Raw genomic sequence first — 16,759 nt, forward strand, 5'->3', positions numbered from 1 at the left:
TGTAATGCCTGTAATGTTCCAACACACCCCACATGTGCTGAAATACAGCAAAAAATAAAAAATAGAGACACAAAGGTATTCTGCTCAACATGCTTAGTCTGGATAGAAAATATAGTTAAGTCTAGACTAAAGCTGCAAATAGTTGAAGAAGAAGAAGAAGAAGAAGAAGAAGAAGAAGAAGAAGAAGAAGAAGAAGAAGAAGAAGAGAAAAATGAACAGGATATGTGTAAGGATGCAGAGGAAATCATTGATATAACTTATGATGCCATCCAACAACATACTTATGAAGAAATAAATTATCAGATGGAAACAAATAATAGACCCAAGAGACTCTACCCGGACCTACATACTTTTAGGGAAGATCAAGAACAAGAAAAAAAAAGAAAAGAAAGATATAGTCTGTAATAGGCTGAAAAGAGGGAATTGCAAATTTGGCGAAAGATGCTACTACAAGCATCCAAAGATATGCCATAATTATGAAATATATGGTAAATGTGCGTATTTAGCCCTGGACAGGTAGCGTGGCCAAACCCGCCCGTAACAGGTAGAGTGGTGTCATATGTGTTACACTCCCTTTCGGGGTGGTTAACGGGAGGATACCAATTTACAATTTTTTTTTTTTTTTTATAGTTTACTAGTTTAAAGAGTCTACTTTCTACTGGTGTAGGAGAAAAAAAACTTTGAATATAAAATAACACTCTACTTACATAAATACAAAAATAAGTATAAAAATACAATTTTTCCTAAATAACTTGCACTGGACACTTTAAAATAAAACAATGAACAAAAAACCACTTGGGTGCTGATACTAGAGTCCTGTGTGCACAACTTGGCGTAAAAAAATCGCCGATATCAGCAAAACTGCCAGATCTGTAAAGAAAAGAAAAAGCGGTTAATTTTTGTATACGCTAAATCACTACAAAATATTTGTGTGAAAGGAATGCTATATTTATAGTGGTAATAATTATTATATTTGGATGAATTTTTCCAAAAAGTCATCTACAATGATCCCAGATGATGGCAAAACCTTAGGAATTATATATAGTTAATATAAACTGGGCAAAAGCTTAGTTCAAATGTAACACGTACCATGCGCCATTGACGTAAAAGAAAGGCATATCTAGAAAGAGTACTAATAATTGATGTATATGCAATAAAATGGTAAATAAATAATCTATGATGACCCTAGATGACAGCAAAAAGGTTAAAAATTGTTTTTAGTAAGTATAAACGGGTAAGAAAAATAATTCGTGAAACTTACTACTTGAGTTGGCACTGGTCGCAGGTGTAGTTGACATGGGAGTTACAAACAGGCTTATGGCACTTGCCACACAAAAGCTTGGTCCTGACATTAGAAGAAGAAGGGCAGAGAGGGCATCTGTTGCGCTTCTCACTTCGTTTTGGAGTGTCTGGACTCTCGTCTTCGGGCTCTTGTACCGCAAAAACAGAGCAAATGAGGTAAGTCAAGTCCCTTGGGAGGTACCTCTTGTTTGCGAGTCTTGAAAGTGCTGCATCACGGGCGAGTTCCATGGCCAATTCCGCAGAAAATTGCCTCCTGTTATACAAGGTGTTGTCAGGCAAATTTTGGTGGATAAAAAAGGAATTATTCACAACAAGATTGATAATCCCATAGAAGACACATACGGGCCACCTCCGGGTCTTCCTGCTGCAGGTCAGGGCAGAACATATCTGATCGAACGTGTCAACTCCTCCCTTTGTGGCATTATAAAACATGTGCATGTGACTTTTATGATCCTCAATAACTGTGGGATTGTGATGAACTGTGGAAAGAATCTGGATCCTTTTCGTCGGCTTGACACGTTGGCACAAAACGGTGACCTTGTCCTTGTAATTATATGTGGCAACAGATTCGCCTAATTCCATGGGCGTTGACAGCAACACAGTAGGCAGGTACGGTTTTGGACGAATAGTACCAACTAAATGCATCCCACGTTCACGGAGAGCCTTGGCTAGTGGCAGGGAAGTAAACCAGTTGTCCGTCGTAACAATACGCCCAGCCTTCCTGAAGGGTCGGGTTAGCTCCAACGTGAAGTATTCTCCCAAGGGCGTACTTGTATTGGTAGTTCCCTTGCCCAGGTAGGGAATGGCATTGCACATGTAGAACGTGTCTGCATCACATGCCATAACTAACTTGATGCCATACCTAAGAGAAAAGAAAACAAAATAAAAGAAACAATGAATATAAAGAAAACAAAATAAAAGAAACAATAAATATAAAGGAAAAAAATAAAAGAAACAATAAATATAAAAAAAACAAAATAAAAGAAACAATAAATATAAAGAAAACAAAATAAAAGAAACAATAAAGAAAGCAAAACTAGACCTATAAATTTTTTTTAAAAAATTGCATATATATCAAAAAAATTAAAAATATTGCATATATATCTATCTATCATATATATATATATATATATATATACATATATATATATATATATATATATATATATATATATATATATATATAGATAAAAATAAATAAAACTTTTTACTTACTTTGCTGGTTTATTCGGGATGTACATCCTGAAACGGCACCGTCTCCTGAAGCCGAGGAGCTGCTCATCCACAGTGAGATGCCCACTGGGTTCATAATTGGCAATGCAATTGGCAATGACCTGGTCCCACAAATTCCTTATGGGAGCAAATTTGTCATGTGTCACACGCTCCTCCCTCGTGGCAATGCTGTCAAAACGTAGGGCCCTCTGAATAAAGGCGAAGCGGCGCTCACTCATGATGCTCCTGTAGAAGGGACATCCTAGAGACTTAGAGAACATCTCTTCCGCTGTCAGATGATTGTCCTTCCGTGCCCCTGTCATGATGAGGATCCCAAGGAAGGCACGTAACTCCATGAGGGTCACATCCTTGAAGGTGGGGTCGTTTTGCCGCTTGTATTTGTTCCGTAGGGTTAGGATTTTGTCATTGGTGTGGATGACCACTTCTGCAAGCATTATATTTGTCAAAAATTTGTCAAACACTTCAGCAGGAGTCCTACACCCGAAGACAGCCATGGTGGGACCAGCACTGTCAAACTGGTCAATCTTCAAGATTGGTGGCATTGTTGGGTTTGGCTCTGAGTGCCACTTCGTGTTGTCCCTAGCCATGTAAGAGTTATCCGGCAACCTCTTCAATGCCACACCTTCTGCAGGGCAAAGAGGTCCTCTCCTCCTTTTCCTACTCCTCATCTCCACGGGACTAAGATGAGGCACAGGAACCGCAGGATACGCTGAAGAAGGCCCAGGAGACGCTGAAGAAGGCCCAGGAGACGCTGAAGAAGGCCCAGGATACGCTGAAGAAGGCCCAGGATACGCTGAAGAAGGCCCAGGATACGCTGAAGAAGGCACAGGAGACGCTGAAGAAGGCACAGGAGATTCTGCAGGAGTCACAGGAACAACGGAAACAAGACGAACTGCGTGCGAGACAGCAAAATCATGTCTCTCTTCATGCGCTGTTTCTGCTACTTCAGCAGCCAAAAGTTGATCCCCGTTTTCCTCAAGCAGCAAGGTTTCATTGTCGACCAGGTCGTCTTGGATAGTGTCTTCTTCAAAGGTAAGGGTCAAAGGCTCTTCTTCATCACTACTGACGAAAAGGAGCTCCAAAAACTCCTCCTCCTTGAGATATTTCTTCGCCATGCTGAAAATCTGAAAACAGGAAAAAATAGAAAACTAGAAATTACCCTCAAAATCACATTCCTGCTGCTTTCAAAACAAAATGGCGATTGGTACAAGTACCTACACCATTCACTGATATATTCATATAGACACAATTACATTATTTCACTAAATAATAATACAGTAATGTAAAATACAAAATGTTTGCGTATGCGTGACATACCCCTGTTACGGTAACGTGGTTGCTAATATGCAACAATTCCAACTTTGGAGGCCGATATCTGACGAAAGCGTCGGAGTAGAGAAGTGGCGAATGTTTCCTGCGATGAAGCTGGTGAGCAACTAACGGCTCCTGGGTAGACAGGCCAGAGCCTGCAAGGCGTCTATGCGCAGAAACGAAAAAACGAGTTTTTGCGCCGCGTCCCGGCCAAATCCAACACCACGCTACCTATCCAGGGTTAGACGGATATGGAGACGAATGCAGAGATCTCCATCCAAAAATATGCAAAACCCTAAAAGAAGGAAAAGGATGCAGTTTCAACAAAAAATGTCGATATATGCATCCTGCAACTATGAATGAGAGTAAGAAAACTCAGCAAACTGAAAATAAAAATAAAAATGAAACAAAAAAAGAAACAAAAAAGGCCGCGTATATACCGCACTATGCACCAAAAAAGGCCTTTCAACCCAAATCTCCACAAATAGAGCCCAACTACAAAGAATGCATCTATAATGCCAGGGGTTGGTGCAGATATGGGGATAATTGCAGGTTTACACACAAAAATAAGTATGAAGGCGAAAGAACAAATATTATGGAAAATTTGGATTTTTTAATGGCAGAATTCTGAGAAATGAAGAAAAGAACATCATATCAGAACAGGAAGGAAGCATGGGAGAATCCATATTATTACCAATATTAGATAATGGGAATGAAACACAAACCATAATAGTGATGAATGCACAGGGTTTAGTCACGAGTAACTCTAAAAATAAAATAGAGTTCCTAGAAGAACTAACCCAAATTGAAAAAATAGATATATTAAATATAAGTGAAACGTGGTATTCCCAAGAGACTGGCAATGATGACCAGATAAAGGGTTTCCAAACTTATAGATCAGACAGAAAAAATAGGAATCAAGGGGGAACCGCAATATATGGAAGAGACATAAATCAAGGAAAAGTCTGCGAAAAATACAGCAACACAGAATGTGAATTGATTGCGGTAGAATTTGAATTTGAAAAACTAGTGAATATTGTAGTTTACAGACCCCCAAATACTAAGGAGTTTGACATAATAATAGAAAAAATAGATGATATATGTAGAAACCATAAAGACTGGAATATACTCCTATCCGGAGATTTTAACTTTCCTTTCGTGGATTGGAAAGAACGGATAGAAGAAAGTGGTTGTATGTATACATATAAAAAAGAGAGTAATAGTAGCGCAGAAGATAAGAGGCAATTTGAAAAGCTTCAAGATATGCTATTAGAACATAATATGCAACAAATAAACCACATTCCAACAAGAAAGGAAAATGTCCTAGATCTAGTATTTGTGAATGAGGTGAATTATGTTAAAGAAATAATAGTGTATAACACGGGAATTTCAGACCACAATGTCATAGAATTGATAGTTCATTCCAAAGCAAGTGATCACAGAATTAATAAAAGCACAAAACTTTGGGAAGGATATGGAAAATATAATTTTTACAGTAAGAATATAAAATGGTCAGAAATAAATGAAGAACTGAATAAAGAATGGAAAAATGTATTTATAAGTGATAATATACAGGTAAATACGGACATACTGTACAAAATACTGGAGAAAATTGTTGAAAAATATGTACCGAAAAAAAACAATAAACAAAAGACGTGCATACCAAGAGACAGAAGGATCTTATTTCAGAAAATTAGAAAGTGGAAGAAAAATCTTGCAAAAGAAAAAAATGTGTGGAAAATGAGGGAAATAAAATGTAAGATAGAAAATGCAGAACAAAAGATTATACAGTCGAAAGAAAATGAAAAAAGGGACTTAGAAGAAAGGACACTTCAAAATATAAGAAGAAACCCCAAAGTACATAACTCCTATGCAAAAAAGATGAATAAAGGGAGAATAGAAATATCCCTCTAAGAATTGAAGGACGGCTAACGAATGAAAAAAAGGAAATATGCAACATATTAGCAGAAAAATATAAGAGTGAGTTCACGCCAAGAATTGCGAATGAGAATAATGAAACAGAAATGAGAGAAGAAAATGTTGAATATCTAACGGATATAGATATTAATGAAGCAGATATTGTCATGGCTATAAACGAAATTAAAAATGGATCGGCAGCCAGACCAGATGGAGTTCCAGCGATTTTGTTAAAAAAAACTGCAAACACTATCGCGAAGCCGCTTGCAATACTGCTAAGACAGAGTGTAGATATGAGCGAGATATATGTTAAACATAAATTAGCTTATATAACCCCTATCTTCAAAAGTGGATCAAGACTAGAGGCAAGCAATTATAGACCTGTTAGTCTAACATCACATATTATGAAAGTGTATGAGAGGGTAATAAAAAAGAAAATAATGAACCATTTGGTCAAAAATGATTTGTTTAATATGGGTCAACACGGTTTCGTACCTGGAAAAAGTACACAGACCCAACTGATAGCACACTATGAAAACATATACAAAAATATGATAAATGAAAAAGACACAGATGTGATCTATCTAGATTTTGCAAAAGCCTTTGACAAGGTAGACCATAACATATTGGAGAAAAAAATGAGAAAGCATAATATTGGGGGAAAGATAGGAAAATGGATAAAAAGAATTCCTGCCAAACAGAAAACAGATAGTGGTTGCAAATGACGAGAAATCAGATGAAGCCCAGGTAATATCGGGTGTGCCACAAGGTACGGTATTAGCTGCACTGCTGTTTGTTATTATGATCTCAGACATAGACTGTGATGTTGAAAACTCTGTAGTGAGAAGTTTCGCCAATGACACAAGAATAAGTAGAGAAATTACTTGTGATGAAGATAGGAACTCACTACAAAGAGATCTAAACAAAATATATGAATGGGCGGAGATAAATAGGATGGTATTTAACTCCGATAAATTCGAATCAATAAATTATGGAAACAGAGAAGGAATGGTGTATGCATACAAGGGACCTAATAATGAGACAATCACAAACAAGGAAGCAATTAAAGACCTTGGTGTAATTTTAAATAGGAATATGTTATGCAACGACCAAATAGCAACACTGTTGGCTAAATGTAAAGCAAAAATGGGAATGTTATTCAGACACTTTAAAACAAGAAAAGTTGAACACATGATTATGCTTTACAAAACTTATGTGCGTAGTACACTCGAGTACTGCAATGTGATATGGTACCCACACTACCAAAAAGATATTGCGCAAATAGAGAGTGTACAAAGGTCCTATACTGCTAGAATAGAAGAAGTTAAGGACCTTGACTACTGGGAAAGACTGCAATTTTTAAAACTATACAGTCTAGAAAGGAGAAGAGAACGCTACATGATAATACAAGCATGGAAGCAAATAGAAGGAATTACTGAAAACATCATGGAGCTTAAAATATCAGAAAGAGCAAGCCGAGGTAGATTAATAGTGCCAAAAAATATTCCAGGTAAACTGAGAAAGGCGCACAGGACATTAATCCACTACGCACCAGCATCGATAATGCAGCGACTATTTAATGTGCTGCCAGCTCATCTAAGAAACATATCAGGAGTGAGCGTAGATGTGTTGAAGAATAAGCTCGATAAATACCTAAGATGCATCCCAGACCATCCAAGACTGGAAGATGCAAAATACACCGGAAGATGCATTAGCAACTCTCTGGTGGATATACGAGGTGCCTCACACTGAGGGACCTGGGGGAACCCAAACAAAAAATAAGGCAATAAGGTAAGGCTCTCTCTCTCTCTAGAAAGCACCACATTTGGAAAATAGGCCGGATCTATCTTTCAAAAACTCAGAGTTGTAATTTAATGAGAGAAAATAAAATACTTTGATCAGTTAAATTCTTTATTCGTTGATATAAAGTCAGACATTATCCGATTCTAGAGGTGATACACTTTTGGGAGACACATCAATATAATACTTATAAAATATTACTGGGAATTAATCGTTCGTTCTTCAGCTAATTCACTCTATTTATATTTATAGTTTATTGATAATGAATGACTATTATACTTTTCATAATTGATACACCATTCATTTGTATTAGATAATAGATCTTTGCGGCTTCTATAATACATACATACATACATACATACATACATACATGTGTATGTGATACTCCAAAAGACTTTTCAGATCTTGTAAGAAAAAACTACAAAAACATTAAAGGTTGCTTATGAGTGGCAGAAGCAAGGGACAAGACAATGTCATAGAGACCGAGCATGCATACTTGATCAGCGCCCAAGACCCTCTCCATCCAGCATAGGACCAGGGAGGGCCAAGCAATGGCTGGTGATAAATCAGCAGGAGCTCCTATAGCATGCTCAAACACCCATCCCTAATTCCCAACTGCCGGGATGTGGCAGACACTACTAGAAACTATCGGGGTTTAGAGGGGCTCGAACTCGAGTTCTACAGATTACGAGACAGGGACGTTTCCAATAGGCTTCCAGGATTTCATACTTTTCTCGCTATAACTCTTCAAGTTTAGAAAAGGAATCAAATGAAGCACCTTTTTTTAACTTTGTCTCCACAAATGAAACTATTTCATTCCTTAACTCTATTCTACTAATAAAAACTCATTGAGCTTAGATCATATATCATAGATGAATTGAAATCTTCCTCTCTTCAATTAGACCAGAAGGTTCGAAGTTGTCTCCTCAGTGACAGTGAGTAGTGGAATATTTCAGCTTCTCAAATGTCAAGAGATTTCACAAGTTTTCGCATTGACATTGCATTAGCCATCTCATGAGGTCCAAAGACGAAGGCAGCGTGCGCTAAATTACTAATTAATCCCTTAAAATCTCATGCCATCTTTAAGTGGGAATCCATGATATTCCCATCAAAAAAGGAGTCTTTATGTAACCTTGGTATAAGGCTATTAAAGAAGAAAGCCAAGTTGAATATCTCATGATCCAGAGTCTTGACATTTCAGGAATTCGGGGACCCTGGGATGCAGTTTAAACTATTTTGGGGATTATGTATTATGTTGTATCAGAGAATGGAGGTTATGGGCTAATTATTATCATTATTGATTGCTAAGCTTCAACCATAGTTTGAAAAACAGGATGCTACAATCCCGAGGGCTCCAATAGGGAAAATAGCTTAGTGAGGAAAGGAAATAAGGAAATAAACTACGAGATAAATAATTAACTATATAATATATATTAACAACAGTAACAACATTAATATAGATCTTCCAATTATATACTATAAAAACTTAAATAAAAGAGAGGAAGAGAAATAAAACAGTAAAGTGTCTCCGAGTGTACCCCCAAGCAAGAGAACTCTACCCCAAGACAGTGGAAGACCATGGTACAGAGGCTATGGCACTATCCAAGACTAGAGAACAATGGTTTGATTTTGGAGGGTCCTTCTCCTAGAAGAGCTGCTTACCATAGCTAAAGAGTCTCTTCTACCGTAACTAAGAGGAAATTAGCTACTGAACAATTTTAGTACAGTAGTTACCCTCTTGAGTGAAGAAGAATTATTTGGTAATCTAATTGTTGTCAAATTTATGAGGACAGAGGAGAATGGTGAAAGAATAGTCCAGAAAATTCGGTGTATGTGTGGGCTAAGAAAAAAGTGAGCCGTAACCAGATAGATGGATCCAATGTAGTACTCTCTGGCCAGTCAGATGACTCGATAAGTCTCTTGCGTTAGCATCTCAATGGGAGGTTAGTGGTCTAGCCAACCTGCTACCTACAATTGAAATAGTTGCATACAATCAAACTTGTTTTTATTGGTTATTTGTAACTTCTCATTCTTCTTAATTTTAACATTTCTCAGATCTTTTTTTTTCCTGAAAACTATTCGAGTATCTATTTTCCAGTAATTCCATCCCCTTATTCTTCATATACTCGGTTAATTTGACTTCTTGGCACAATTATTATTATTATTATTATTATTATTATTATTATTATTATTATCATTAATTGCTAAGCCACAACCCTAGTTGGAAAAGCAGGATGCTGTAAGCACAGTGGCCCCAACAAGGAAAATAGCCCAGTGAGGAAAGGAAACAAGGGAAAATAAAATATTTCAAGAGCAGTAACAACATTAAAATAAATATTTCCTAAATAAAGTATGAACACTCTAACAAAACAAGTGGAAGAGAAATTAGATAGAATAGTGTGTTCGAGTGTACCCTCAAGCAAGAGATCTCTAACCCAAGACAGTGGCAGACCATGGTACACAGGCTATTACACTACCCAAGAGTAGAGAACAATTACTTTCATTCATTCTGGAGACGCCTGACAGCCGAAGAGACAAACTGCTGGCAAAACTTCCTGTAATAAGAAATTCGCTGAGTTTGTAAACACGCAATCAAGCGCATTCTTATCAATTTAACGAAGTACTGAATAGACAAAAAAAATTCTTTTGATTTCTGATTATTATTACTCGTTAAGATACAACTTTATTTCGATAATCAGGATGTTATAAGCTCAAGTGCTCAAACAGGGAAAATAACCCAGTGAGGAGTTAGGGAAACAGTGCGCGCAAGGGTACCTTCAAGCTAAAGAATTCTACCCAAGACAGTAGATGACCATGACTAGAGAACAATGGTTTGATTTTAGTGTGTCCTTTTCCTAGAAGAGCTGCTTACCATGACTAAGGATTCTCTTCCTCCCTTGCAAATAGGAAAGTAGCCAATGAACAGTACATCATCATCGTCGTCTCCTCCTACGCCTATTAACGCAAAGGGCCTCGGTTAGATTTCGCCAGTAGTCTCTATCTTGAGGTTTTAATTCAATACTTCTCCATTCATCATCTTTTACTTCACGCTTCATAATCCTCAGCCATGTAGGCCTGGGTCTTCCGACTCTTCTAGTGCCTACTGGAGCCCAGATGAAAGTTTGGTGAACTAATCTTTCTCGGGGAGTGCGAAGAGTATACCCAAACCACCTCCATCTACTCCTCACCATGATATCAACCACATATGGCACTCGAGTAATCTCTATTATAGTTTCATATCTAATCCTGTACTGAACAATACAGTGCGATAGTTAACCCCTTGAGTGAGAAGACTTTTTTAATTATCTTAGTGGTGTCAGGTGTATAAGGAAAGAGGATTGTAAAGAATAGGCCAGACTATTCGGTGTATGTGTAGCGAAAGGAAAAATGAGCTGTAACCAGCGTATCGCAGAAACCTCCTTTACAGAAACCCAGAACGTTTCACGAGGATCGTTTTCCGCTGTCATAACAAGTCATATGAACACAACATGACTCAAATGATTACTGTTACAGCGAATGCACTGATTTCTTTACTGAATATCTGATGATTAAAATAACAAACTTTATTTAGATATATAATCTATATATTAATATTTGATCATTCAAAAAGTGTATTTGGAGCGCTTATGTAACGTTAATAATAATAAAATTCTCATATACATTATAATATGCTTGCGGGGATTATTTATATAAACATAGATATCATATAGAAGCAGGCAAGCACTCTAGCCGGTTGAGAGAGAGAGAGAGAGAGAGAGAGAGAGAGAGAGAGAGAGAGAGAGAGAGAGAGAATATACTATATATATATATATATATATATATATATATATATATATATATATATATATATATATATATATATACTGTATATATATACACACGCACACACACACATATATATATATATAAATATATATATATATATATATATATATATATATATATATATATATAATTACAGTACGTCATTGGTGTCCTCAAAACAATATTAAAGGAAAGTTAGATTAATATACATGAGTTTACATCATTCATTTATACTGATGAAGGGTTCATCTTTGAATAACTTACCTCATTGTATACCCTTTTAAATTCATATGTAGGTTAAATATAAACTTCATTCCTCCCCTTATAAGTAATTCCATGTAATTATTGCATGCACAGCAAATTCATCAAGGGCAGTGCAGTATTTTCTTTTAATAGGTCAAGACCCTTTTGTATAATACAGGAAAATGTAATTTTTAATCATCTTAATAACGAATAGCCTCTGCTAGAGAGTCCTTGAGTCCTTTGACTGGCCAGACAGTACTACATTGGATCCTTCTCTTTAGTTACGGTTCATTTTCCCTTTGCCTACATAAACACACACACACACACACACTCACACACACACACACATACACATAATAGTCTGGCCTATTCTTTACATATTCTCCTCTGTCCTCATACACCTGACAACATTGAGATTACCAAACAATTCTTCTTCACCCAAGGGGTTACTGCTCTGTAATAGCTCAGTGGCCACTTTCTTCTTGGTAAGGGTAGTAGAGACTCTTTAGCTATGGTAATCAGCTCTTTTAGGAGAAGGACACTCCAAAATCAAACCATTGTTCTCTAGTCTTTGGTAGTGCCATAGCCTCTGTACCATTGTCTTCCATTGTCTTGGGGTAGAGTTCTCTTGCTTGAGGGTACACTTGGGCACACTATTCTAACTTATTTTTCTTCCTTTTGTTTTGTTAAAGTTTTTATTGTTATGTAGGTAGATATTTATTTTAATATTGTTACTGTTCTTAAGATATTTTATTTTAATTGTTCTTTACTTCTCTAGTAGTTTATTTATTTCTTTATTTCCTTTCCTCACGGGGTTATTTTCCCTGTTGGAGCGCTTGGGCTTATAGCATCTTGCTTTTCCAACTAGGATTGTAGATTAGCAAGTAATAATAATGATAATAATAATAATAATAATAATAATAATAATAATAATAATAATATTGATAAAGGTAGTCTTCCAAATTGAATTCCTGGTTCAAAATTATTAATTATGAGGGAAATTCATAGGTAAATTTTATATTTTGAAAATTCGATTTTTTTTTTTCATTTATAGCATTGTTGAATTAATCGTTTATGCGTACTCTAATATTTCATTGATATTTGGCAATCTATCTGGATTCATCAAAGCGATAAAACATTTAAATAAGATTCGTTGAAGTTATTATAACTGTTTTGAAGTATTGGATCTTATCAATTCTATTTTTTGAAAGTATGAGGATTGTTCTTGTTTTCCAATATCCATAAATTGTCTTGAATCAATTTTAATATGTCAGTATGATTGAAATTTGATTAAAATTCAGTTTAATTTCATTGTTCATCTCCAAAGCTTTTTAAATAGAAAATGCAATAGACAATTAAAGTTGATTTTTATGAGATATTAACAGACTTTCTAAACCAATGAGGCTTTTATGAGCAGTGACTTTTAGGCTTGCTTCAAACTAACGGATTTTTTTCCGTTGCGGAATATTTCCGCTCGTTAGGAGGCATGTCTTCACATGAGCGATTTTTTTTTCTTTCTGTACGGAAACTTTTCCACTCGTTAGGAGGCATGTCTTCACATGAACGGATATTTTTCTGCACGGAAAATATTCCTTTCATTAAGTGGAATGTATTCATACGAGAGGATTTTCCCCGAGCGGCCTCGTAGTTTCTAAAAGCCGCTACACTCGAACCACGTGGGTCAGCAGTGCATACGGCAGGTAAATCCTTACCGCTCGAAAGAATTGCCGCTTGGTAATTTATGCGAGTGGGCAGCGTGTAAGGTGACTAATTGATCTTCATTGATTTCTAATGGCCGCGGACACAACCGCGCGGCATCAACCGCGCGGCATCAATTTGCTCATGTCAATCGAGCCTAACATGGCTAACCGTCACATGAAGGTTATCAACTGTTTACACTGATAGGTATTAACTGTTATGGAAAACGGGCATTATATGTATCAAATAGCACAGCCTGGTATTAAATATCTCAGGCAATTAGCTGGGTATCAAATAGGACACAATTAGCTGGATATCAAATATCCTAGCTAATGAGATAGGCAGCAAATATCCTAGAGAATTCGACAAGTAGCGAATATACTAGTTGATAAGATGGGTAGAAAACTTTATAGAAAATTAGACAGGTATCTGATGTCATAGGAAATTAAACACGTATCATATGTTATAAACAATTAAAACTGAAAAATTTGCCGTAAAAAACGGTAATAATCCTGGAATAAATATTGCCAGAGATTTACCGATTCAAAAACGGATATATTGACCTCAAGGAGTGATATTACGGTCACCAATCCGTAAAAGATAATAACAAAGGAGGGTAAAAATTACGGTCGCCTGTAGTTACTGAAATACGGCTGTGAACCGTATTTTTTCATGGAGAATTTCCAATTAAAATAGCGGTATTTTTAGACAGTGCATTACATGTCACACACAATTAAACAGTCATTGTTAATATTATCATTTTCTATTATAAACGAAATCCGTCTTTCTTTGTATCTTGAAGACCAGCTGCCGTGCACTGTTAGACCTATATAATAAAAGAATCATCTTTAATTTCCCATTTTACCCCAAGATTTAAATAACTAATCATAATAACATGATTTTTTTTTTCATTACCTACCCACATTATTGTACCAGTTCTATCCTCTTCATTTTTATACAGTTCTTTCTTTCACTAGTTACGGACGGATGTTTCTTTGCCTCAATTGCAAGAAATCTTATTATGTGATCATTTCCATGCGTTTTAAACATCAAGTTACTGATAAATTGTTGTGTAGTCATGAATTGTATCAAGGGCCTAAACTGCATTAGTTATTGTCTTTTAGAGAAAAACATCATATTTGCAGATGCCAAGAAAAATTTTATAAAATATGGATAAGTGCATTGAATACATCGGTGAATAGCTCGTTTGAAGTCGTTATGACAGCTGATGTAAACATGGGTCTCCACAATAAAAATCGTCAATAGATATCAAGTTATTTATAAAAGAAATATTTTCCTCCTCATTTGTTTGGTTTTGAAAGGAATTATTCTGTTATTTTCTATATTTTAATCTTGCAAAAGTCAGTGCTGAACATAAAAGAAAAACTTGAATAGAAGGTGAGCATATAGTAATAAAATAAAGAATATTTGATTATGAATAAACATAGATAATCAATACTGCAATAATGTTAGATAGAATATGAGATATTATGTATGAAACTAGAATAAACAAGTATGTCAATAAGTAATGGAAATTGTGTATAGAATCGAATGAACAAACATGTAAATAAAGCGAATACCTGAATATAATAAGTTAGGAATTTTATTTTGTAGTGGTGAGTGATATGTAGACTACTGCAGTCAGAAAAAATATGATTAAAATATTTAAATTGTAATCAATATTTTACATAATTTTTAATGTTTTCGGTGATATCATAGTATACGATATCTGTTACAGTAAAGAATTATTTCAAAGATTAAGTACTAAATCATCTTACAAAACAGAAACCAAAAAGCAGTATTGGCTATGTTTATGATTTAATTAAGTTATAGTTTATCAATTATTACTATTGCAACAGAAAGAAAAATGTCTTCTAAACAATCCATTAAGGTAATTTATTATATCCTAATGCCATTCCAATTACTTCATGAAAGGTAATCCAATACAAATTATGTAATTTGAAATACTTGATTGCTTTTCTGCAAATTATATAATTTGAAATACTTGATTGCTTTTCTGCAAATTATACAATTTGAAATACTTGATTGCTTTTCTGCAAATTATATAAATGAAAATAATGATTTCTATTTCTTCAAATTATATAAATGGAATTAATTGTTTTCTATTTCTACAAATTATATAAATTAAAATAATTATTTCTGAAAATTATATGAATGAAAATAATTGTTTCTGTTTCTGCAACTTATGTAAGTGATAATACTTGGTTTTATTTCTGCAAGTTATATAAATGAAAATTATTATTTCTATTTCTCAAATTATATTAAAGGAAAATACTTGGTTCCATTTCTGAAAATTATGTAAATGAAAATAATTATTTCTATTTCAGCAAATTGAATAAATATAAGTAATCGTTTCTATATATGTAAATTATGTAAATGAAAATATTTCTTTCTATTTTTGCAAATTATATAAATGAAAATGATTTTTTCTATTTCTGCAAATTATATTTCCCAAATTATATAAATGAAAATACTTCTGTTTACCTCTTCTTAAGTCATCTCATAAATAGAGTACATTAATGGATATTTACTTTATAATAGATCAGTGATTGTGTTTAGAATATCAGATACGATTGATGTGACTTGCCATTCATTGTGTGAGTCGAAGTTAGAAAAGAGAGAGAGAGAGAGAGAGAGAGAGAGAGAGAGAGAGAGAGAGAGAGAGAGAGAGAGAGAGAGAGAGAGAGAGAGGTATTTGCATTTGACTTGAGGTTAAAAAATTATAATTCAATTGCTATGGAACATTCATGCATTTAATAGGAGAGAGAGAGAGAGAGAGAGAGAGAGAGAGAGAGAGAGAGAGAGAGAGAGAGAGAGAGAGAGAGATTTGCATTCGACTTGAGGTTAAGAAATTAAGATTAAATTGCTATGGAAGATTCATGCATTTAATAGGAGAGAGAGAGAGAGAGAGAGAGAGAGGAGAGAGAGAGAGAGAGAGAGAGAGAGAGAGAGAGAGAGAGAGAGAGAGAGAGAGTTTATTCGACTTGGGGTAAAAATATTAAGAATAAATTGCTATGGAAGATTCATGCATTTAATAGGAGAGAGAGAGAGAGAGGAGAGAGAGAGAGAGAGAGAGAGAGAGAGAGAGAGAGAGAGAGAGAGAGAGAGTGCATTTGACTAGAGGTTAAAAAATTCTAATTCAATTGCTATGGAACATTCATGCATTTAATAGGAGAGAGAGAGAGAGAGAGAGAGAGAGAGAGAGAGAGAGAGAGAGAAAGAGAGAGAGAGAGAAGAGAGAGAGAGAGAGAGAGAGAGAGAGAGAGAGAGAGAGAGAGGAAAACATGCAAACTGATCAGTATAAAACCAGTACCGTCTAATTTTCAGGCGCGTTCAATTTCTCTCGACTGGGAAGCGCCTTCGTCTTTTCCTCAACCAAAGTAACTGAGTTCATTTCTGTTGCGAGCTCAGGTCATCTGATTTTCCGAAA

The 16,759-nt window shown here is 35.4% G+C and overlaps 1 protein-coding gene across 1 annotated transcript; it reads right to left on the reverse strand.

The window, feature by feature from the left end:
- Positions 1-714: 714 nt before the first annotated feature.
- LOC137622077 (uncharacterized) lies at positions 715-2,173 on the reverse strand. The gene is made up of 2 exons (XM_068352550.1): positions 1,262-2,173; positions 715-870 (listed from the first exon to the last, which is right to left on the reverse strand). Coding segments are annotated over exons 1-2 (885 nt in total). The 5' UTR covers positions 2,146-2,173; the 3' UTR covers positions 715-869.
- Between the last annotated feature and the right edge of the window lie 14,586 nt (positions 2,174-16,759).

Source organism: Palaemon carinicauda, chromosome 28, assembly GCF_036898095.1.
Source record: "Palaemon carinicauda isolate YSFRI2023 chromosome 28, ASM3689809v2, whole genome shotgun sequence".
NCBI classification, from domain to species: domain Eukaryota; kingdom Metazoa; phylum Arthropoda; class Malacostraca; order Decapoda; family Palaemonidae; genus Palaemon; species Palaemon carinicauda.